Genomic DNA, 23,455 nt, shown 5'->3' with positions numbered 1-23,455 from the left:
GCTGTATGACCTTAGGTCAGTTACCATGCACCTCTGAGCTTCAGTTTGATGGGTTTGAAAGTGATCATTGGCAAGTTAATTAACCTTTATTGTTGCTATCTGTAAAATGAGGGGGCCGATCTACCTGATTCCTTGAGTCTCATCCAAGTCTAAGTCTACAATACCATGAATCAATGACCTATAAGGTATCTTACATTTTTAATAATCTAAGGGATTATTCTGCAAAAAAGGACCAGAAATTGAAAAAAAACTACCTTGGAGATCATCTAGCCCACCCTTTTTATTTTTATTTATTTTATTTATTTATTTTTTAACTGAGGCAACTGGGGTTAAGTGACTTGCCCAGGGTCACACAGCTAGTAAATGTTAAGTGTATGAGGCCGGATTTGAACTCAGGTCCTCCTGACTCCAGGGCAGGTGCTCTATCCACTGCACCACCTAGCTGCCCCCCACCCTTTTTATTTTACAGATAAGCAAGCTAAGATTCAGAGAAAGGTAAATGACTTGACCAAAACAAACAATAAGGAGCAGAGTTGAAATTTTAATCTAGGTCCTACCAAATTAAGTAATCTTTTTATGGCATATATATATATATATATATATGTATATATGTATATATATGTGTGTGTATGTGTGTGTGTATATATATATATATATATATGTGTGTGTGTGTGTATATATATATATATATATATATATATATATATTTGTGTGTGAGGCAATTGGTGTTAAGTGACTTGCCTAGGGTCACACAGCTAGTAAGTGTTAAGTGTCTGAGGCCAGATTTGAACTCAGGTCCTCCTGAATCCAGGCATATATATTTTCAAAGATACATGAGTATATTTGGGTACTTACTGTTTTTATCATGATAAAAGACTATATTTTGCAAGGCTACAGCACCTTCATATTCAGACTCAAAGAAATATTATGAAATAAAATTAATTACTAGTCTGTAGAAAGTCATAGGAAATCTACATTTCAGTCAAATTTTATATTTAGCAAATTAAAGAGAGAATAGACCATAAATTATCCAAATTACTTATCTGTTGTTATGATTAAACCAGTTCCCTGGAGAGAAGTAATTTAAGACTGGGATTATCCTATGATATGCCTTGTAAAGCATAAATTTAACAGTCTCTGAAGTACCTGGGAACCCAGGAAAGGAGAGGATCTCCTTGCCCTACATTACATGGTGCAGGCAATGCCACATGGTCACTATTCACAATCACAAGGCTTTCTATAGAGTTGTGCTTAATGAATGGTTGTTGAATGAAAAAAAATGAAGTCATTTAATTTCAGAGCTCGAAGAGATTTTTAGAAGTTATTTAGTGTGACCCCTCATTTTACATGTGAGGAAAATGAAACTCAGAGACATGAAGCAATTTATTCAAAGGTCACACAGCCAAAGCTGAGAGTAGGCTATGGCTCTCCTGACTCAATTCTGTATTGCCTCCTTCATATCTTACAGCATGCTCAATTCATCATGGAGGCTTTTTAATTAATTTAATTTCCTTTTCCTCCTGGATTTCTTCTCCTCCAAAATTTCCTATAACTGTGTCTGCCTGGCATGAGATCCTCAAAAATACTCTTGCTCAAATTCTACTGTATTAACATCAAAGTGAATTTAAATGGGAAATGAGAAATTTTGGTCTTGCTACCACAATCCATGAGGTTTTAATATAATTTAGTATTAACTACTGAAGGGCAAAAGGGAGCTCAAACGTTGTCTTAGAGAAATTGGCCTAAGAAGGTTGGTTGTACCTTATCTCTCTCCCCCTCTTTCTCTCTCTCTCTCTCCTTCCTTCCCTCCCTTCTAATAAATACCCAGATTGACTCTAGTAAATCATTTGAGGACAGTTGGAACTGTGTGGGTAGAAAGCCAGGTTACTCAAACACTGACTGATCACGGGCACATTGACCCAGATTTCATCAGGTCAAACTGAGAAATATTTGTCTTTCAGAGGAGAATTAGGTACGAACTGAAATAAGAAATGTGTATTTAATTGTAATTAACCTATTTAGAAAACTGTCCCTGCTGACCCGGTATGACATCTGAACCCTTTATTTTTGAGAAATGTGGGTTTGTGGGATCTCACTGGATACCCATAAAGCAGTAAAGATTTTGCTTTAAAATACAATAGAAATTGTGTGACCCTGGGCAAGTCACTTAGCCCCTATTGCCCCCCAAAACAAAACAAAATTTAAAAAAATACAACAGAAATGATTGATTCCAGTGGAATTTTCTACACAGCTAAATCCTAAACTATATAGAAATACATTTCTATAGCTTTCGATAACCTTAGCTACCAGGGGAAAAACACTCTGGAATTGTTCTGGTTGATAATTAGTTATTTTGTAAAGTAACAAGGAACCATATGGTTTTGTGGAAATAGAGTGGTATATAAAGTCAGAGGGCCCTAGTTTGTCTACTCTTACTATGTGGCCTTGGGGAAGTCACCGAACCCCTTGGAAGCCCACTTTTCTGATCTCTAAAATGAAAGGATTGGATTAGATGGTCATTACAGCTCTAACCTAATTTTATGATTTTAAAGTTAAGAAATTCATGTAAAGTCTGAGTTACAGTGGTATAGTAGAAGTAGTGTTGGCTTAGGAGTAAGAGTTTCTGGATTCAAATCTTCTATTTACTACCCCTATAACCCATGGCAAGTCATTAACTTCTCTGGGCCACAGTTTACTCATATGTACAATGGGTAGATTATACTACATGACCTCTAAAGTACCTTCAAGCTCTACTATAAAAATATATCATTGGACAGGTAGTGTTTTTATTTTTTATTTATTTCTTTATTTCTTTTTTAGCGAGGCAATTGGGGTTAAGTGACTTGCCCAGGGTCACACAGCTAGTAAGTGTGTGTTAAGTGTCTGAGGCCGGATTTGAACTCAGGTACTCCTGACTCCAGGGCCGGTGCTCTATCCACTGCATCACCTAGCTGCCCCATGTTTTTATTTTTTTTAATTACACAGACAGACATTTGCAACAATGTAACTATTATTAATAATTCTTACCTGGATAGGTCTGCAAAGGTTGGCAATGCCACTCTCCAATGCCCCGACCATAACAGTAGCATTGATATCTAACAGCATGAACATATTTCTCCCATGAATCTCCGATCTGGTAGAACGTTCGGGTTTCTGAATCCTGGCATTGGTCTAAAATATGTATAGGTAACAGAATCAGCACTGTATGTCTTTACTCCCAATGGTTTCCAGGACCAAAGACCAATGTAAAACCTTGAACATACTACATTATACATTTGAATTTTGAATTTAAAACTGGTAACTTCTATTTTTATTCATCTTTTCTTTAAATTAAAAACTATCTGTCTATCTCAAAATACATATAAATTCTTCTTGGACAGTCATGCTAAAAAACATTGCTTGTATTCTATGGTGGTTATTTTGGTGGTTATGTTGCAAAACACAATCTCCTCAGGGGGCAGGTACTGTACTGTTTTTTTGTCTTGTCTTTATATGCCCAGAGCCTTGCCCACTGACAGTGAATTTTATCCCCCATCATTTCAACATGCTTACAGTTTGAAAATTAGAAGAAAAAGCTTGCAACAATTCCATTCCATATCTTTTCTCCACTCTCCCCTCAGTCCTAGCATTGGCCTCTCCATAAGGTAAACTGAATGACTTAGTTTATTAACTCCGTAGTGCTTGCCAAACAGCTTCCCAGAATACCTTATAAGCTCCTCTCTTGGGTTTAGCAATCTCAGATCAAACAAACTGATCTTATCACCAGATCAGGGTTTGTTTTGTTAGAGGGTTGGAGGGTTGACTCTTCCACTAAGGAAACATGTGACTTATGCTTTAAGAAGCCAATGAACACAATTCTTCTAAGTCTCAATCTTTTCTCTGCAAAACATTTTGGGGATGTGATATAAAAATTTTAAAAAAGCTTCTAGAAAACATTTTTTAAAACTCTTTAAAGTGCTGTGCAAATCATTACAATAGACAGCCAAATAAAACAGAATTTGTTTTTTTTTTTCTGAAGGCAAGGATTGGTTGGCACAATTTTTGCCTTTATGTTTTTGTCAGGAGAATATAAAATAATCAGTTATGCAAAGGAAGCACATTTTGGGCCACAGGCTTTCATTACCCCAACTAGGCAATTCCACTGCCACACTATTTATTCACTCAATAGGGCCTTGATATGCCAAAGTGTATTTAGTTCCTAATGTCTAATGGCCAATTCATCTACCAGTTCTCGGTCATCTACCAATGGCTTCAATCAACTTGAGCCATGCCACGTCAAACAATCCATGTGATCTTTATTTGGAAGGTAGGAAGTATTTGATCACCATGAACCCCTTTAATTATTAGACATAATTTTAATTTCTGTGGGAAAACATGCCCAAGGAAATTGCTTAGTAATTGACTTACCAATTGGATCACATTTCCATCTTCCACGGCCCTGGCCAAAACACGTGCAATTCAACATGTGACCTTCTTCATGACGCTTATGGAACGTATCATTCACATTATAGGTGATACCATCGACAATACATTGATCTGTTGAGGAAATATTAGAAAGGATTTGGTCTAGAGCCAGTATGGCATCATGAAGAGAAGGCCAGTCTTGGAGTCAGGAGGACTGCATTTAAGTCCTTCCACTGACATATTTTGTTTGTGTGACCCTGGTTAAGTCACTTAACCTCAGTGCCCCTAAGAAATTTTCAGATTATTTGCTAATCTACTTCTGAATTTGGAACTTCCATTGTTCCAATGTCATACTGGAACTTCCTTCTATGGGTGAAATTTGGAATAGGAAGTCTACAACAGGAAGATTATTATTAAGATAATAATAAAGTTTACAAAAAGAGTTCCCTACACTTGTTAAACTTGTTAAGCACTTCTTGTTCTTGTATAGAGTCAGAATCCTTGAGTTTGAGGCCTGGCTCTGAAAATTTCAAGGTCCAATGTCAACGCCATCAGGTTCATACTAATACAAAAGGGTACGAAGAGGACAGTGCTTAGGCCAAAGCCTCTTTTGCCAGCTGGACATAGAAAAAAGAAAACAAAAAGGCAGTGGACTGGGGGGCATAGCACTGTTCCTGTCTTGAAGAGCTCAAAAGCTAGGGCTATTTTTCTAAGCAAGAGAATCTTCATCCATATTCCTTTCCATTTATCTATTTGAAACTGGATCTGCATCAGTGTACTCATAGCAATAGCACAATCTTTTGTTTCCCTTTTCTTTTAGCCTTCACAGTAACTCTATCCTTTTTTCTAGACATGACTCCAATGGTAAAAACCAGCAGGAGGATGATCAAATGTCTGCGTTCTCCCCTTTGAAGTCATGTTTTTAGCTCTGCCCAAGTGCTTACACACCATGGCATCTCAGAATTGCTGAGCCAGCAATGTCATTGGCTGTCTGCCCCATTTGGTTCCCCCAGTGCCACGGACTAGATGAATGGCATTTCAATATAGCAGAGGGGCCAAGATCTTGTTGGCTGGTCTGCATACCTCTGAGCTGGGAGTATGCCACACAGGTCCATTCCCCGCGACCGTTTCCAACACATGTGCACCTCATCATGTGGCCCATGTCATGCTGTTTGTCCCACTCATCTCCAATGCGATACATGACCCCTTCGTTGGTAGTACAGATCTCCTCATGGGCTAATTGTTTAAAAAATATGAATGATAACAATCTGAGAAAGACTGTAATCTGAGAACAAGTACCTTTTATATTAGAAATAAAAGAGGCTGATTTTCTCTTGTGGATAATATAGAGCAGACAAGTAATATAAGAGCTTTATATATCTCTCTAAGTATAGAAACTGTTCAGGCTAAGTGGGATTTCTACCTCAGATCTGTAAGCCAATGAATGGCCTGGAACAGGTCCCAGAATCCAATCAGGGTTAAGTCTAGGGGAAGGCGAAAGGCAAAAGGATAAAGGACATGCATAGACCTTCTTATTGCCAGTAGCCTGTGTGTTGAGAGTATCACCATATCATTGTTCCTTCTGTTTTAATTCATTTTAATGTAATTAATTCAAGCACAAGGGGAAATTTTACAGGATGCTTCATGGCTTACACATCCATCAGAACTCATGACTGGTACTTTTTTGAGACCTAAGTGGTAAATTGGAACTGAATAGAATTAGCTTTCTTCTTTCAATGAATGCATATCAAATTCTTGCATTCATGCCCATAGATCATATAGTGGAACTTCAAGCTATGAGCCCTAAAATATAGAAATAAAATATGTTCCAATGCGTTTAGATTGTACCAAAGGGCTCCAATACATGGAGCAGACTGCTTTCTTCCTTCATGCCAACCAAGCTTGCCTCTTCCAACTTGCTATTATAAGAATAAGATGGAACACTAATATAGGACCTATGAGTCAAAGTGATTGCTACAGTCTTCAACACAGTAGAGTATGTAAGGTAGGTATGTGACTATAATGTTGGTTATATTAATCTAGACATGTGCAAAATATTCAAAGACACCTTTACATTAAAATATACAAAAATTCTACTTCTAGATTTTATTTCCAAATATTCTTACTTATTTACCCATTTCTATGAAAAACCTTTAATTATATTTTAAAATTACATAAAATAAAAAGACTGGATATGCATAACCACATATAGTGATAATAATGGCCCTTAATATAGTGTTTAAAGTTTCCATATGTCATGTGAAACTTTCACCATCTCAGTGAGGTAGGTACCAAGGGTGGACACTCTATCCACCACCAGTTTTCATCTTACCAGCCATAGGACAGAATCCAAACTTCTGATCAGCATCATAGTTGAGAGTGGTTCCACACCATTTCATATTGTCTCGCCGTCCCTCTGAGGTACAGTCGGTGTAATTACGGTTGTTGTACAAGAATGGGAAGTGACACAAGGCACCGTTGGAGTTGCCACCTCGAGTCTGAACCAAAACTATGGAGAACAATAAAAGAATAGAAAGAAAAAAAAAGATGGTAATCTTAGACCACAAAGAATTACTATACAAAGATGCCTCACCCCTAGGACTCTGCCTCAGTTTCAAAGATGTTTGATGATATGAAACTTGATTTCTTTACACATTCATCTTTACCTTCATACTAGATTTAAATCCCATTATCATGTAAAGAAATTTTAAAATAATAGTTTTGAAGGGCAGCTGGATGGCGCAGTGGATAAAGCACTGGCCCTGAGTTCAGGAGGCCCTGAGTTCAAATCCGGCCTCAGACACTTGACACTTACTAGCTGTGTGACCCTGGGTCAGTCACTTAACCCTCATTGCCCCACACAAAACAAGCTTTGAATAAAGCCCTAACTTTTAAGAAAATTCACCATTATAAGCAGAAAATGAACCAAGATAGGCAGACATTCTACCCAGTGTATTCTGGATTTTTCTTGTAGATGCCATTCTCTCAAGGGAATCTCAAGGTACTACTTGGTCTCACTGCTAGGTCTTTTAACTTTTTGACTTTTGAGTTGTTAAGTAGGTCAGACATCTGAATAAAAGTGATACTTTCCAGAAGGGCCTAAAAATCAACGGATAAATTGAAAGAAAAAAAAAGCACATTGTGCTTGATTTTAGGGACTACATTTTAGGTGTAAGTACATTCTTCAGCTAGAGTATGTCCAACATCTAGTACCTGTCTGGCACACAATAGATACTTAGTAAATGTTCATGGACTTATTGTTGACCAGGATAGTAGAACAGACGCAGAAGCATGACATCCAAAGACTACCTGAAGAAACTGGGGATATTTTAGCCTGGATGAAGGTAGACTTGGGCAGGATATGAGAGCTGTCTTCAAGTATTTAGAAATCTGTCCTGTAGAAGGGTTTATGCTGTTTTGGAGTAATGAGTATTAGTAGCAAAGAGGCAGATTTAGGATCTCTGTTCCAAGCAATTAGCGCTTTGTAAAAGTGGGATGGGCTACTCAGTGGAAATGCCCAGTGGGTTCTCCATCTGATTCCCCATCCCCACGGATATCTCTGACCAGAAGCTGGATGGCCAATTGTCAGGAGAGTTGAAGAGAAGACATTTATTCATCAAATAAGGGGATCTCTGAAGTGTCTTCTAACTCTATATAATTTGAATTTAAAACAGTATCAACTCCATATGAGAAATGGGCAATTCAAAATCTGCTTTCTTTTTTTTTTTTTTTGGAGCAATCCCTCCTCCTTTTTTGTTGGGGACACTCACCAGTGTGGTCTGTACAGAAAGAATATTTCTGGTCTTGTTCATAATTTGAAGTGGTGCTACACCAGAGATGTCCATCCTGACGCCCTTCTGTTGTACAGGAATAGTAAGTCCTGCCGTTGTATGTAAACGGCAGAACACAGGGTTCCCCATTGGAATTGCCACCATAGGTCTGAGTCACAGCTGCAAACAAAGGGAAAAAAAGGTTACATCTTAAGACAGGAAAGCAACAAGAGACAAATGACTGCCCTCTAGTTTAAAAAAACAACTGAGACACTGAGCTTGGGTGATCATCTACTTAATTTCCTGTATAACATTATTTTAGTAGAGAATATACCATTTTGTTTTAGATTCTGCTCCTGCTTTGCTAAATGAATGCTAATTGCTTCTTGACTTTCCCTCACAAGACATTTGGAGGATAAGTTCTTGTGTCTGCAAGAGCATCCTGCAAGAGACTTCTAGTAGAGAGGGATGCTCTTCCCAAATGCTTTTTTTATTAAAAAATAAAACAAAACACGTTTGTGGGTATGCTTTGTGAAAAAGAGAAAAATCAGCAGATGGAAATTTAGAAATAATTGATTTTAAGTTGCTTTAGGAGCCAAAAAGGTTTTACTTTATTACTTTTCAGCTTTTAGATGCTAACCATACAATACTAAGAAAACCATGACATTGAACTGAACTTCAAATGTATGATCCAAAATGGACCGTCACATCACTAAACTCAAACTGATTGCTCACATGTCCTGGCTCACTGTATAATAGGTGTTGTAATGGGGAAGGCCAGAGAGACACATTTTGTACCAATATCAAGGATAGAAAATATGTATCTGAGGCAGTCATGCATTACTCCTCAGTAACCACTGGCTTTTAGCCTTAAGGTCAAAACATGCAACATGCACATAGATGTATAACTTTTGACAATTTTGATGGTATATGTGTTCCTACATAATGGCTGAAAAAAATACATACATATATATCTCCATATATATGTGTGTATATATACACACACATACACCCAGCAATCTGTGATCTCATTCATTCAGAAGTCTTCTTCCAATAACTCAGATCAGAACTCATCATTTCTTACCCATCCTGTGCTTCTCTTGTCCATAGTTGGGGGCCCTGTGATGAACTAATAAAATCACCCTAGCATCCCACAGTTGTGTTGGGGGCAATAAAAAGAGTTTATATCATCAACCGTGCCAATTGGATATTTGAAAATATGCAAGGTATCTACTTAAATACACACACAACTATCTCTCTCTCACTGTCTTATTATATTAAGGGAATCCAGCTCTAATCACTGAATTCTATTTATACAAATCTATTGCATAGTGCTGTGGCCAGAGTTATGCTCACCTGCCTCCTGGCAGCTGACGCCATTGCCCAGACATGTGCATAACATCTGTTTGTTTCCTTGGGTCTTGAGCCACTGCATTCCCAGAGAGTAGACCACACCACTATCAGTGACACAATGACCATATGGAACAGGCTGGGGCTGAGGCTGGGGCTGGTACAGTGCTGTTTGAACATCTGTATAGGTGCCAGGTCCTAAAAGGAAGGTAGATGAAAGTTGTTTAATAACAATAACAATAATAACAACAACAATAATAATAATACGTTGATAGTATCTAGCATTTACATAGTGTTTTGGGGGTTTGCAAAATACTTTCTATATATTGCTTCCTTTGATATTTTTACATTTTAAATTTTTATTTATTTGATTGTTAATTTATGGAATAAAACAAGCATTTCTATAATAGTATAATGAAAAACAGATGATCATAAGAAACTGCAAATCTGTTATATACAACTTGCTATCTATCCTCTTTAAATATCTAATCAAGTTATTATGTAAATTTTTTCCCTTTTTTTCTTCCCGGAGAGAAAAGTTTAAGCTATTTATAGAGGGATAGGAAGTATGATTTAAAGAGTGTTTTAACAAAATGGAAGCTCCCTCAGGGCTAAGACTGTTTTCCATTTTGTATCCAGTAAAGGTTTTCTCTGAGCTTTAGTTTCCTCAAATGCAAAATGTAGGTAATACTTGTATACTATCAGCCTCAAGAGGCTGTGAGGACCAAAGTGATAACACATACACAGAACCTGGAAGATTAAAGTGCCCTATAGATATCGTCAATTACTTAGTACAATAGGGACCTTTTCAATAGACTTAAGGGACTTTAGATCCATGACATTTCTGGCATTCAATATCTGCAAGAATAAACAGAGTGCTGAATTCTGGAGTTAGGGCCTATCAGGAAATTGTGTGAAAAAAGACAACATTCTTTGCATGAGGGATTTTACAGTCTCATTGGAGAGATAAGCTGAGCCCTAACAAAATTGCTAAAGAACACTCCATGTTATCACAAAACTGGAGAATCTTAAGACTTGGGTGGGAACCAAGTTGAATCCCTCACTTTAAAAAAAATTAAATTAATTTTTAATGAATAAAATTTATTTTGATTGCCTCCACCCCCATTAAGAAAAAGGAAAACCAAAACTTTTATAACAAATATGAAGCCAAGCAAAATAAATGTCAATCCCTTGCTTTGGAGATGAGGATGCTGAGTAAATTAGAGCACCTGGAGTAACTTATTCAAGGTCATACAGTGAGTAAGTAACAACATTGAGCTTAAAATGCAGGTTTCCAGATTAGTACCATGAGCTTTTTTCTCCACCACATGTTAGTGAATATGCTCTCTGTAGCTTGAAATATGTAAGTGCTAAAAGGGTACTCTCTCTCTCTCTCTCTCTCTCTCTCTCTCTCTCTCTCTCTCTATATATATATATATATATATATATATATATATAATCTAGTTATCATTAATCATTTTATCTCTATCTTCTATAATCTATCATCTTTCTATCTATCTATCTATCTATCTATCTATCTATCTATCTATCTATCTATCTATCTATCATCTATCTATCATCTATCTATCATCTATCTATCTATCTATCTATCATCTATCTATCTATCTATCTATCTATCTATCTATCTATCTATCTATCTATCTATCTATCTATCTATCTATCTACTTTCTGTCATGGAATGCAACCTTGACTAGGATTTACATTTAAAGCAGCCTTGCTATTCATAACTGAACTTGAAGTCAACTGGGGCTCCTACCTTTTTCACATGAACCACCCTTAAGCCAGTCTCCCTCATTCTGTACTTGGGCAGCAGTTGTTATTTTGGAATGGAGGTCACTTAGTCTAATCTTCTCATTTAACAAATGAAACCGAAGCCTGGGGATATGAAGTGACTCTAATCTGTGTCCTCTGACTCCATAACGCACCAAATTTGTGTTGGCATAAAAGTCAAATTTTGATACAGAAAAACACATTAAGCAGAATGGGGGAAAATTTGTCTTTTATGGGTACATTTCTTTCCTCCTATTATAACAATAGTGGCCCAATAGAGGTTTTCTCCCCTCTTTTCAATCACAAATGGTGAACACCTAAAATAAACAAGCAAATGCTTATATTCTGCTCCATTTAGGGCAGCTGGGTTGTACATTGGCCTGGAGTCAAGAAGAACTGAGTTCAAATCTGACATTTTGTGTGACCCTGGGCAAGTCACTTAACCCTGTTTGCCTCAATTTTTTGTAAAATGAACTAGAGAAGGAAATGGCAAACCACTTTAGTATCTTTGCCAATTGCAAATGGAGTCATAAAGAGTTATACGCAATTGAAAACATGATTAAACAACAAAACTGGGGATCCTGGGAATTTATCAAATGACTAATGTAACTACATGATGGTAATGATCATGAATTTTTTAAGGGATACAAAAAGTGCACTGGGGCAACAAAGTTCAAAGGCTGTTTCATGAAGAAGAGTTAAATATCAAAAGAAAGAAACATTCCTCTCTGAGACAAAGAAATTAAAGGATATATTTATATGTGTGTATGTATATGTATATATATATATATATGTATGTGTGTGTATCTCAGAATCCTACTCTTTCATCTCTAAGAGGGGGAAAACACTTTGAAAAGTAAGGCAATTCAGAAAAAGGTGAAAAAATGTTTTTGTTTGATTATTTTTTTATAAAGGTGAATAATTTGTTTGTTTGTTTGCTTGCAGAGTAAAGGTGTTACAATTGAATTCTCCAGAGAGTACATTTTTTGTTTACTTTTTGATTGTGGGACCATGAGCTAGGGGGAGAGGAAGGACACAGTTTCAAACATCTGTTATAGAGTCACCTATTATTATTATCATCCTCACCCTTATCATTATTATCATTACTTCTAGAGGAGGAATGTAGTATAGTAGAAAAAGTGGTGAACCAGGAGGCCAGGGTTGGAATGATGCCTCAGGGACTTTGAAGCTGGCCAACCACGGAGAAGTCTCTGCCCCTCCCTCTACCTTAGCTTCCTCATCCTGGGATATTATAGTGACACTTGCTTTTTTTTGAGGGGGGGGGGTGAGGTTTAAGCAGGTAGCACTTTGTAAACATTAATGCATCACATAAATGTAAATTTTTACTGTGAGAAATGAAAAATTGAGGGCAGCTAGGTGGCACAGTGGATAGAGCACTTGAGTTCAAATCCGGCCTCAGACACTTAACACTTACTAGCTGTGTGACCCTGGGCAAGTCACTTAACCCCAATTGCCTCACTAAAATAAAAAAAAAACAAAAGAAATGAAAAATTGATATTTAAAAAATAAACTTAAGCAAACCAATCTGCAAATCCACCCAGCTGTTTGGACGAACTGTATGGAAAACACACTAAAGAACCATTGGGAGAGGGTAAATTCAGTGGGAAGGATAATTTTCACATATATTTCTGAAAATGCCCCTATAAATCAAGTTTCCATTCTGTTGGAGGTGCCTCTTACCTGTAGCAGTGGTCTGCAAAGATGAATGTCTTTCACATTTCCATTCTCCCCTCCCATTCCCAGTGCAGAGACACTGAAGCAAATTTCCTCGATTGTCTTTCTTGCTCCAGGTATCTCCAATTCGGTAGGATGTCTTGGTGTCCTGATCATTACATCTATCTGCATATGAAAAGCAAGAAGGTATTTCAATGACCAGATCTGCCCCCAATGGGGAAATAATTAGTATTTCAATTGATACACAGGAAAAGTCCCACAATAGCTCAACACTGAGCGACACATTTAAACTCTGTAGGAATTACAATCCCCAGATTTAGCCTCCTCCTGAAAGACGGTATCAGTGTGGTGAGAGAAACAGAGAACAGTAGGATTTGACTCTCTTCCCTTTTCAGAGGCTGAAAAAAGCTCCCCCAGGCCCACCCCCCACCCTCATGTAGTAACTTGTTATCATTGTCACTCTGGTCTTTCTTCCAAACTCCCTATCAGGTTGTAATTGTTCTTTACCTACAGATCTTTCAGCAAGAACCTTTGTTTGGGGAATTAGAAACAATGAAGACAGCAGGTTTTCTCTAAGCCCAAAGGAAGCAGATTCAAAAGATAGAAGTGTTTCTTTATCCCATTTTTATGTAGAACTACAGGGGGGACCAACTACTTCTTAGGCACCAACTGCTTCACCCCTCCAGACAATCAATGGCTTCCAAATCTCCAAAAAGCCACCTCCATTCAGTGACTCAGAGTTAATGGGACAAGGGGTGGGGGGTTGGGGGGGGTGGGGGGGGGTCAAACATTCTCTCTCCTAGGGATCATTGTTGTATATTATTTAGTAGCAGGTAACAAAGCAACCACTAGTCTACCTACTGAAGAGGTGGAAATAATCAAACACCTTGGCTCACAAGATACAGCTCGAGGGACTAGAGCTTTACTAATCGGACATGATTTACTAACACTGCTCCACCAGACTTTATGGAAAACTGTTGGGTTTAAAGGAAAAATAAGTCTGATGCATGGTGCCCTTATGTATTCAGAGACAAAATCCTGACTTGGAAAAATCCCCAGAATGAGGGTAAGAGTTCAAATCAATCAATCAGCTAGCATTTATTAAGCCTCTGTCCTGTATGATCAGCACTGTGCCAGGAGCTGGGGATTCAAAGGCAAAGAATAAACAATCCTTACTCTCTAGGAGCTCTCTCTAGATAGCCTTTCCTCCCCCTTATAATTTTAGAAGACTAAAACATTAACAATGAACATTGTCTTTCTTTCTAGAACGTCCCATTTACTTTTAAGCTGATACATTGCAATTTAGGTATGGAAATTCGAATGACTATAATCACAAAGAACTAGTATGTTCCAAAACTATGACACGGTCCAATTTCAGTCAAAAGGACTCGCCAGAAGTGAGCAATATACAGAATTCGAATATATATTACACACACACACACACACACACACACACACACACACACACACACACACACTTTGTATCCCTAGGAAGTAGGCTTAAGGCCTAGCACATAGTAGGGTCTCAACACATACTTCTTGTATTAAATTTAGAGTTGGAGGAGACCTTAGATATCATCTAGTCCAACCTCCTCATTTCACAGAGGAGGAAATTGAAGCAGAGAGATGAAATGTTTTTCCCAAGGTTATATAGTCTGTATCAAAGCCATAATTCAAACCCAAATCTTCCTCATTCCAAATGTGATGTTCTTTCCACTACATTATGACATAAAATGTGGCTTGATTTATTGCCTTTCTTTTGCTTACATGTAACAAAAAATCAAATTGAGAAGACCAAAGGTCCTGAAAAGATAACCACATCATGCATGATTAAAAAATATACATATAGGCTTAGACTAGTTAACTCTGAATTCTTAAATACATACAGATTTATCTTAACAAGTTGCCCTGTGATCCTTACTGACTATTGACTTTGCAAAACCTTACAGTTTTCATTAGTTCAAAGCTTTGAAAAGCCTTGAATCTCTAAGGTCACGAATGATCTCACATGGAAGTTTTAGGGAATTTGAATGACAAAGATTCAGGAGATCAAGTATTTTACAACTTGTTTTCAAGTCCATTAAAAGCCCCAGAGAAGAGAAGTCAGACCTCATGGCAGTCACCCACTTCAAACAACTTGTTTGGACTTCCAGGTTAATTTTTCTCCCATCAATTCAGCCAAGAGATAGGCACCATTCAAAGTTCAAATATCTACCAAGAAGACTCACATTTTAGGGCTTTGCTTCTATTTGCTAAACTTAAATATCCCAAATAGTAATGGCAAGGCAGTATCAGATTAAGTGGGCCTTTTCTTTCATGAATGTTTTTTATCTGGATTCTACTTTAACATATTAAAGGAGGGGAAGAGCATTGATGATTTGCAACTCAAGTTATCAGGACATCTGAATAAATATTGAGGTCCCCCTTTCTTTGCAGATGATTAATTTCCATGGGCTCCTTTTCAATGGATGATTGGTTCATTCTTCTCTGAATACCATATTTGTTTAGCCTGTAACACAGATACTGCAAACACTGGAACCAGGTGGCAGATGTTTCTTATAACTAAAACCTGCTTCTGAAAACCTGCGAAATCTTTTTTGAGTTCTAAGAATTACATCAGATTGCATCTTCTCTCAAAGAATGCAGAGGAGGTCTCTGTATCACTCAAGACACCAAGAGTTTTGAGTCTCAATAGGGGCTAAGTGAAGAGGGATGGGGCAGGAGCAGGGAGATGGGGCACTGAGAATATGAAATGATTCTAAAAAAGGCAGAATGGCACAGCAAGAGAAGATAAGAAGTACACTGGTGATATTGGAGTAAGTTATCCCCATCTTAATAAGCCTTTGTCTGGATAGTTTGGGATACCACGTCCAGCTTCTGTTCTGAACCAAATGCTCTAAATACACACATTTTTCTTTTCTCTTGCCTTGCTTGTTCCCTTCCAAAACTGGGGAGATACTGGGTTTGTTGACTACAGAATTTTGAAAATTACTGACTTTAAACTGCATCCAGTGAGTATCAGTTTAACCTGGAAAACAACCCTCTCTGTCCAGAAGCTCATTCATTGTTCACTCCTCACACTGTCATCGCTGGGCTAGGTAAAGGGATTCTGGATGCATTAGTCTCCATGCACACTTTAACTTAATGTTTGAACTCTGGGCCAGAGCAAACATTGCAGTGTTTTGAGCATTGACCAAATGTCTATCACTATATCTAAAGTTTCTAGAACTAAACAAACATACTTCTAGAGGTACATGTGATGCGTCCGCTGCCTTCTCCTAAACAGGTACAATCCACCATCATCCAGCCTTGATAGGGCTTCTCCCAAGTCTCTCCAACAACATAGGAAGTCCCAGCAGTGTTGTCATAGCATCTCTCAGCTGTGGAACAAAAAGAAAAGAGTTATTTGGAATTATGCAACCTCCCTATAGTTGAAAGTGTAAAGGTCAGCAGAAATCTAGCCACATTTTTTTTCAAGAAGCAAACTATTGCCAAAATCAGTTCATAGGTGCACAGTAGCTAATAATAAAAAAAAGGCTGCATGCCTTTTACCCACTGGTGTTGAGTTTTTGCCATAATTTTTGGATTTGAAGGATGTTATTTTCATCAGAACTTTAAATTAAAGCCAGATTTTTTTTTTTGGTAAAAAACTAAAAACAATCTAAAAGTTTGGAATGATCATAGACAAAAAGCTAATCAAAATCTCCAACTTTCATTTTAAAAATCCCAAATCCCTTGAATTGCTAACTAGTGATAAAGTGAGTATAGTTTACAGTTAAACACTTTTTTGTTTTTTCCTTCTAATACTTGAGTGAAGATTTTCATTTTTAAAAGTCTGTATACATTTTGACAGTTTCAAGGAAAAAGTTCAGGAATAACATAGTCCAACATTTTGTGTTTTAGTTCAGGACCCATTTTTATAAAGATATGTAAAAAAACCCCAAACTCTGTAACTGCACCACCCCCCTTATAAACAATGTACACCATAGTCTAGGGTGTTCTAAATCTCATAGGAATCAGATACCAGGTGTCAGAAATGTTTCCCTTTCCTCAGGCAAATGGCTTCTTGCCTTCCTCAATTCTGTCTGATTTTTTTTTAATAGTTCAAATTTTATCATGCTAAGGCAATGTGATACACTTATGCTTTCTCTGAAGTCAGAGGATCTATGTTCAAATCTTGCCTCTAACACTTACTACCTGTGTTACTCTAGGTAAATCTCCTAACTTCCCTAAGCCTCAGTTTCTTTTTCTGTAAAATGAGGTAATTGGATTAGATGGTCTCTGTAAATCTTTCCAATTTTACACCTATGATAATCACCATTTCACAAATTTTACCTACTAAAATAATGTAAAATTTGGAGTTTGATTCAATTCCTTTTTTTTCCATAAAGACATAGGTCCTTGTCTTACTGGCGTGGTCCATTTAAAGGCAATTCCTGTCCATCTCTCCTTCAAAACTATCCCTTTTTTCTACCTTAAAAAAGTCACATACCTACAGGTTTGCATGTCCATTCTCCTTTTCCATTACCAAGACAAACGCACTCAAGCATGTAGCCTCCTGTCTCATGAGGTCGTCGCCAGGTGTCACCTATCTTGTACGACTGACCCCCTTCGTGACAGCGATCTGTTTTTGTTAAAAAAGGAAATTCAATTAATTGCTTGTTATCAAGAGGGCAAGAAGAGAAGGCATTTTTCCAGTGTCATTTTCCAGACATGCAAACATGTAACTTGAAAACATGTAATGTGTAAACATGTTAACTTATAGAGAACAAAGCAGTGTAGTGTCATGGAAATAGCTCTGGAATTGAAGACTGAAGACCCAGATTCAAATGCCACATCTCCTAGTTACAAGATGTGAGATCTTGGACAAGTCACCTAACCTCTTTGAAATTCTGTTTGCTTACTATAAAATGGAGATAATAAAATTTCTACTCTATTTCACTGGATTGTTATGGAGAAATTACCTTATGAGATTATGAAATGCTTCGGAAATGTGAGATAATACTGGAAGCGTCCATAATTTTCCTGTTACAGATGCTAAAAGGTACGAACTATTGTTAACTGTCCTTAACTCTTCTAGCCATTTAACAATGGAATACCTAACAGAAAATCTGAATGGTTGGTGAGGTCCCTAATTACAAAATATATCTCAAATCTTGGCTTCTTTGGAAGATCACAGTAAATCTAATCCCTAAAATCAGACTGAAGTAAAAAAAAAATGAGGGGGATGGGGTGAATGTGCCACAGCTGGATTGATTCTAACTCTGATTCTGAAGTAGACAACTCTTCATATATATTACCCCTCCTTTCTAGAGTGAGCAGAAACTACACTAGGGGGTTATTTTCATGCTTACCTCAGTCTTGGGAGTAGAATTACAATCCTGGGGAAAGCGTCATAAAGGTAATAGGTACTTACTTTCCCAGAAACATTAGATTCATTGATGCAGTGGAAAGAGCACAGTTTTTGTAGTCACCAGAACTGTGTACAAATCTTGGCTCTTAAGCTTATAGCCTATGTTGCCTTGGGCAAGTCACTTAAGTTGATAAAGACATAAATATATACACACACAACCTTCTAGTTGAATCAGATGATAAGACGTAGCAGATCAAACTAAAATGGATTCCTTGACCCTATTAGGACTAATGAGAAGTGGCAGCCTTCAAAATACCCTCACTGTGAGACCCTTTGGGACATTTGATTGTATTTCCCTTCAGAAATATGGAAAAGTTCTATTTCAGAGTAACTTGTTAAACAGGAAGAAATTGGAGCATATCCATGAACTGTATTAATGAAAGCAGAAAACAACCTATGAATAAAGTTTTTTTTTTCCTTCAAAATTTAACAACTGCTGAGGATTACAATCCATTGGGATTGTAAAATAGGACAAAATTCATGCCCAATCACACCTATGATCAAGTTAACCTGTCATGTATAAAACTACCAAAAATATACACATTTTTTTCTTAGATCAATATTACATTGATAGAGCTGGCTCATATGTTCTAAGCAGAAAACAGGCACCAGATAATTCCTCAGTTAATTTATATTCTGTAATGGAGCCAAAGACACAGACTCTCTCTCTCTCTCTCTCTCTCTCTCTCTCTCTCTCTCTCTCTCTCTCTCTCTCTCTCACACACACACACACACACACACACACACACACACTCCCTCCAACACCCTTTGAACACTTTGTGTTTGGAAGCCCAGAGCCTAGCTGGGCAGCTGTGTGAAAGCAGGCCAGGATGCTCATGGGTATCCACAGAATGGATCATCTACTTTACCAATAGTAGAAAGTTGTCTATGATTGGAACTGAGTTCGCACTGGTAGGGAAGGTCACACTTTGTCTGAACTAAGTGAACTTTTCCAGAAGGCATAGTGTTTTATAAAGAAAAGAAATCATAAGAAAGTGTTCCTTACTTGCAATAGTACAGCTGATTCTCCCTCGACCAGCTCCAATGCAAGTACAATCCCAAATCATGGAATCTTTTGGGCGCTCATAAGTATCCCCAACCCGGTAGGTGTTTCCAGTATATTTGTCGAAACAGGTTTCTTCAGCTGAGAGGGAAAATTATAGGAATAACTTTTACATTTCTAGAACCCCATCTGTACAAAGACCCATTTCCCATTGTAGAGGAGAACATGGCAGAGTGGATGAAGAAAAACAAAGCACATGAATTAAGGAGAGGCATGTTCTCCTCTTGGTTCAGATAGTACCTCTATGCCCTTAGCCAAGTTCTCTAACTTTTTTATAACTTGATTTCCATTGTAAAGAAGAGGTACCATATCAGGTATTGTGCTTTTGACATACTTTATGCTATTAAAGAGGTTTCAGATATAAATGCATGACTCTGAAAGTCGAATTGGATCGCTATATACAAGTCTACAGTTTATTGATGCTTGCCCCACCCCTTTCCCTACTGGGCAACCACACTTATTATTCAATACTATTTCCACAATAGTCCCATTAATGCTTCTTTGTGGTAAATTTTTACAGTCTTAAAGAGAAAAACTTTAATGATAAGAAAGGGGGAAAGTTTGTTTAGGAGATTAGAGGTCAGGTTTAAACGATAATTGACAAATCACTTTGGAAATGTAAGGGTATTCAATCCTCATATAGATTCTGTGCTACAAAAATGACTTCCAAGCAATTTAAACATTTAAGACTTTAAGACTAAGTTTCAGGGAAGGTGCCAACCTGCATGGCTGAGGGAGTTTTCCCAGCTAGGAGATCCCAATGAATTCACAGGTCCACTGCCCATCCCTTAAATATTTAAAGTTTGCTATCATTTTCCAGTGGTGACTACACATTTTATCTTGGGGACAAACAGTAAGTCTATTTTTCCATCAAAATATGGAATAGAAAGAGGCTTAGGAAGCAATTCATTCTTTTCTTTTTTAAAAGTAAAAATTACTTTTTGACATTAGCTATCACCTCTAAGACAAACAAGAGTGTACAAAAGCAAGTACTTAATATTTTCGCTGTTAAAATGATAGATTATAATACTAAAAAACTCTGAACTAAGGAAAATTCTCTAGAATTTTAATTTGTAATTTCTCTCTCTAGTCAATTAGAGATCAGCACTTTCTTCATCTAACAAAAAGAGAGTAACTTTCTCCCACTTACGTTCAGGTTTACTCTCACAGTTAAAACCTCTGCTGCCTCCGTAGCAGGTACAGACCAGTGCATTGCCCAGGTAAGTCCGTTCCCATTGTTGGTTGATCTGATAGTGTTTTCCATTATCATAACAGCCAGCTGCAGTGAATTCATAGGGGGAAAAAGTATTATCTATTATTGACTTTCCATTTCATGTCTGGAAAGGGAAACTTTTCTACTCAACTAAATGGACAATAATGAAATAAAGACACTAAATAGGGTTAAAAAGAAACTAAATTAACAATGATGAGAAGTGAAGAGAAGTGAGGTCTAGCCTTCAGAGCACCAGGAAAGGAGAGAGAGAGGAGAGAGAGAGAGAGAGAGAGAGAGAGAGAGAGAGAGAGAGAGAGAGAGAGAGAGAGAGAGAGAGAGAGAGATATCATCCAAAAGCAATGCATTTTAAAAGTTGTACAGAAATCAATATTTAGGGAGTGGAGTTGGGTTTTGGTTGTCGTTAGGGAGCTAAGTTACTTGGTGAAATGAGTTCCAACTGGCCAAAAGTGAAAACGTTTCTTAAAAACAGACAGTTGGAAGTCTGACTAAAAAGAAAAAAAGAAAAGAAAGTTCTCTTAGCCACATTGCCATTGTGGAGGTAAGTGGAGCAGTGATTAATGACAGAAACATGTCCCACTCAGCAAGTTTTAGTGGTTTCCATTAGACCATTGCAAAACTGTTCACCCTCAAAGCTGGAAAAGAAATTCCATCTTCCATACACGGTGAAGTATCTCCAGGGGCTGAAGGCAATTTGAACCAAATGCCCGAGTTTCAGAGTTGGCTAAAGAACAGTAGATTTTGCAGGCATTCCCTCCCCACACCCCCTATGCCCTTTTCATCTTGAAAACGTTTCACCAGTTAAAAGTAGGAGGAAAATGCAAAGTGTCCATAAGGGCCACCCAAATCCTGAATGGATATTCTGAGAAAACTCCCATTGCTCGGAATCATCCATAAAAGTACTAACTAGATGGAAAAGCATCTGATCTATAGGGTGGATGGACTTTCCAATGAAATACCCCCCCCCAACACACCCCCATCCCTAGTGACTTCTTAAATCATTTAGAGAAGGAACCCAGGCTTAGTGCTGCAGCAGGCACCGAAGTCCCTGAAATGGCTTTGTACCTACAGCTGGGTTCTTTAAGAAATCCATTAACGGTCCCAGAAAACTTTCCTGCACCAACTTGGGGCGGACTTGTCCCATCCTGGGAGAAAACCTTTTCTCCGAGTAAGTTACTCACTTTTGCTTTGGCTGACAGCCACCGGGGACGGAGGCTGAATCATTTGCTGAGCTTGCCTCCGGTTTTTCTTCGCTTTTGCCGCTTGCACTGATGTCCCCAGACATAGCGCAAGGAGCAGCAGCGGCAGCAGCAGCCGCCGCGGTCCCGGGACCGGGTCCCTGTGCATCTTGCAAAGCGGGAGTGAGAGAGACCCTTACAGAGACAAACTTCACCCCCCACCCTAAGTTTCTGCTTTACTTTGCAACTCGCGGGAGAACAAGTTGCATGGAGCGCTGGCTTGCCCTGGACTTCTCCGGGAGGGTAGGGGTGGGGAAGGGGAGGGAAAAGGGACTGGGAGAAAAACCGAAGATGGGGCTGCTTCAGGTCCCTGTGCTGTCCCGTGCAGTGCGCTCCTCTCTGCCCCCCCTGAACCCTGCAGCCTGAGCGAGCCACAGAGCCGGAGCGCGCCGAGGTTTATATGGGACCCTCTACTCCCGACCCCCGCGAGGCCACTGGCGAGCCGGGGTAGGTGGGACCCGCCCGATTCCCTAGCCGGGGCCAACGCCTGGCCGATTGGTCCAGGGGCTCCGTGACGTCACGGAGGGAAGGCTATACCCGGCAGCTAACAAAAGAGATGCAGATCGCGGGCCAAGCTGTGGGGAAAAGAGAACTTTTTTTGTTTCCTTGAACAGTCGCCAAACTTTTTTTTCCCCTCCCCTTTCCCCCGCCCCCCCCCGCCCCCTTCTGTGGTGAGGGGCAGGGGAGAAGCAGGAAAGAGCGGTGGGAGTTGTGTGAAGTGAGGGTACTCCAATTTTTTTCTCCTTTCCCTCCCTCTTTTTTTCTATTTTTTTTCCTTTTTGCTAGTTTAAGAACATTGCATCACCTCAGCAGGAAAAAAAAAAGTCTACTCACTCCAGTGGTATTTGTAGGAAGACAAACCAAAGTCACCAACCGCTTCCCTTCTGAAAACTAAGCAAGAGTCCAGAGGTTGCCCACCGTCCCGGGCCGGGCTGACCCTGGTTGGCTTCCCTCAGAGCCTTTCCTCATTTGGGACTGTGGTTCTGGACTTGGGATTCTATCTTCATTAGGGATCCTTCTTGCTCAGCTCTCTCTTCGTAAAAATGCCACACCTGCCAAGCCCTGCGTGAGCTCGGAACAGTTGAAAGGCATGGGCAAATAAATGGAATCTATTGTAGGTCTGGGAATGAAAAAACAAAAAACAAAACGTAATTATTTGCTTTAAAAAAAACAAAAACAAAATCGTATAGGACACAATGGGTTACCAGCAAAATAAAAGGCAGTGAAACTGAATGAATGAGGATAAGGAGAAGCAAACAAACCCCCTCCATTTTCAGCAGAATGACCCTAAAACAGAGAAATTTTATGCTTATCCAAAAAAGTGCACTATCCAAAAAGCATACAATCTTCTTGGACTATAGAAGAAAGAGTGCTGGACTTGGATTAGTCAATCAATACACATTCATTAAGTACCTTATGTGGCAGGCACTGGACTGAGTGCTGTACAATGAGGCTTTGCTTCAGAGCTTGGGTAATAGAATTAGACCTGGAAAGGACCTC

At 38.5% G+C, this 23,455-nt stretch overlaps 1 protein-coding gene across 6 annotated transcripts in view; it reads right to left on the bottom strand.

Moving 5' to 3' along the window:
- FN1 (fibronectin 1) overlaps window positions 1–22,340 on the bottom strand; it is an 84,561-nt gene extending 62,221 nt beyond the window's left edge. For 3 of the 6 annotated variants that reach the window (XM_043994680.1, XM_043994681.1, XM_043994682.1), the window contains exons 1-12: window positions 21,899–22,340; window positions 20,637–20,765; window positions 19,430–19,567; window positions 17,503–17,634; window positions 16,253–16,390; window positions 13,017–13,175; window positions 9,531–9,722; window positions 8,175–8,354; window positions 6,737–6,913; window positions 5,488–5,640; window positions 4,408–4,536; window positions 3,028–3,171 (exon numbers count right to left, since the gene is read on the bottom strand). In XM_043994680.1, the coding sequence (XP_043850615.1) occupies window positions 3,028–3,171; window positions 4,408–4,536; window positions 5,488–5,640; window positions 6,737–6,913; window positions 8,175–8,354; window positions 9,531–9,722; window positions 13,017–13,175; window positions 16,253–16,390; window positions 17,503–17,634; window positions 19,430–19,567; window positions 20,637–20,765; window positions 21,899–22,064 (1,837 nt within the window). In that variant the 5' untranslated portion in view covers window positions 22,065–22,340. The remainder of the gene's footprint in view (window positions 1–3,027; window positions 3,172–4,407; window positions 4,537–5,487; window positions 5,641–6,736; window positions 6,914–8,174; window positions 8,355–9,530; window positions 9,723–13,016; window positions 13,176–16,252; window positions 16,391–17,502; window positions 17,635–19,429; window positions 19,568–20,636; window positions 20,766–21,898) is intronic. The other 3 variants (XM_043994677.1, XM_043994678.1, XM_043994679.1) reach the window with 1 other exon arrangement.
- Between the last annotated feature and the right edge of the window lie 1,115 nt (window positions 22,341–23,455).

This window comes from Dromiciops gliroides, chromosome 3, assembly GCF_019393635.1.
Source record: "Dromiciops gliroides isolate mDroGli1 chromosome 3, mDroGli1.pri, whole genome shotgun sequence".
In the NCBI taxonomy this organism is placed as follows: Eukaryota; Metazoa; Chordata; class Mammalia; order Microbiotheria; family Microbiotheriidae; genus Dromiciops; species Dromiciops gliroides.
Note: the sequence above shows the minus strand (reverse complement) of the source record. Positions and strands in the feature narration are given on the sequence as shown.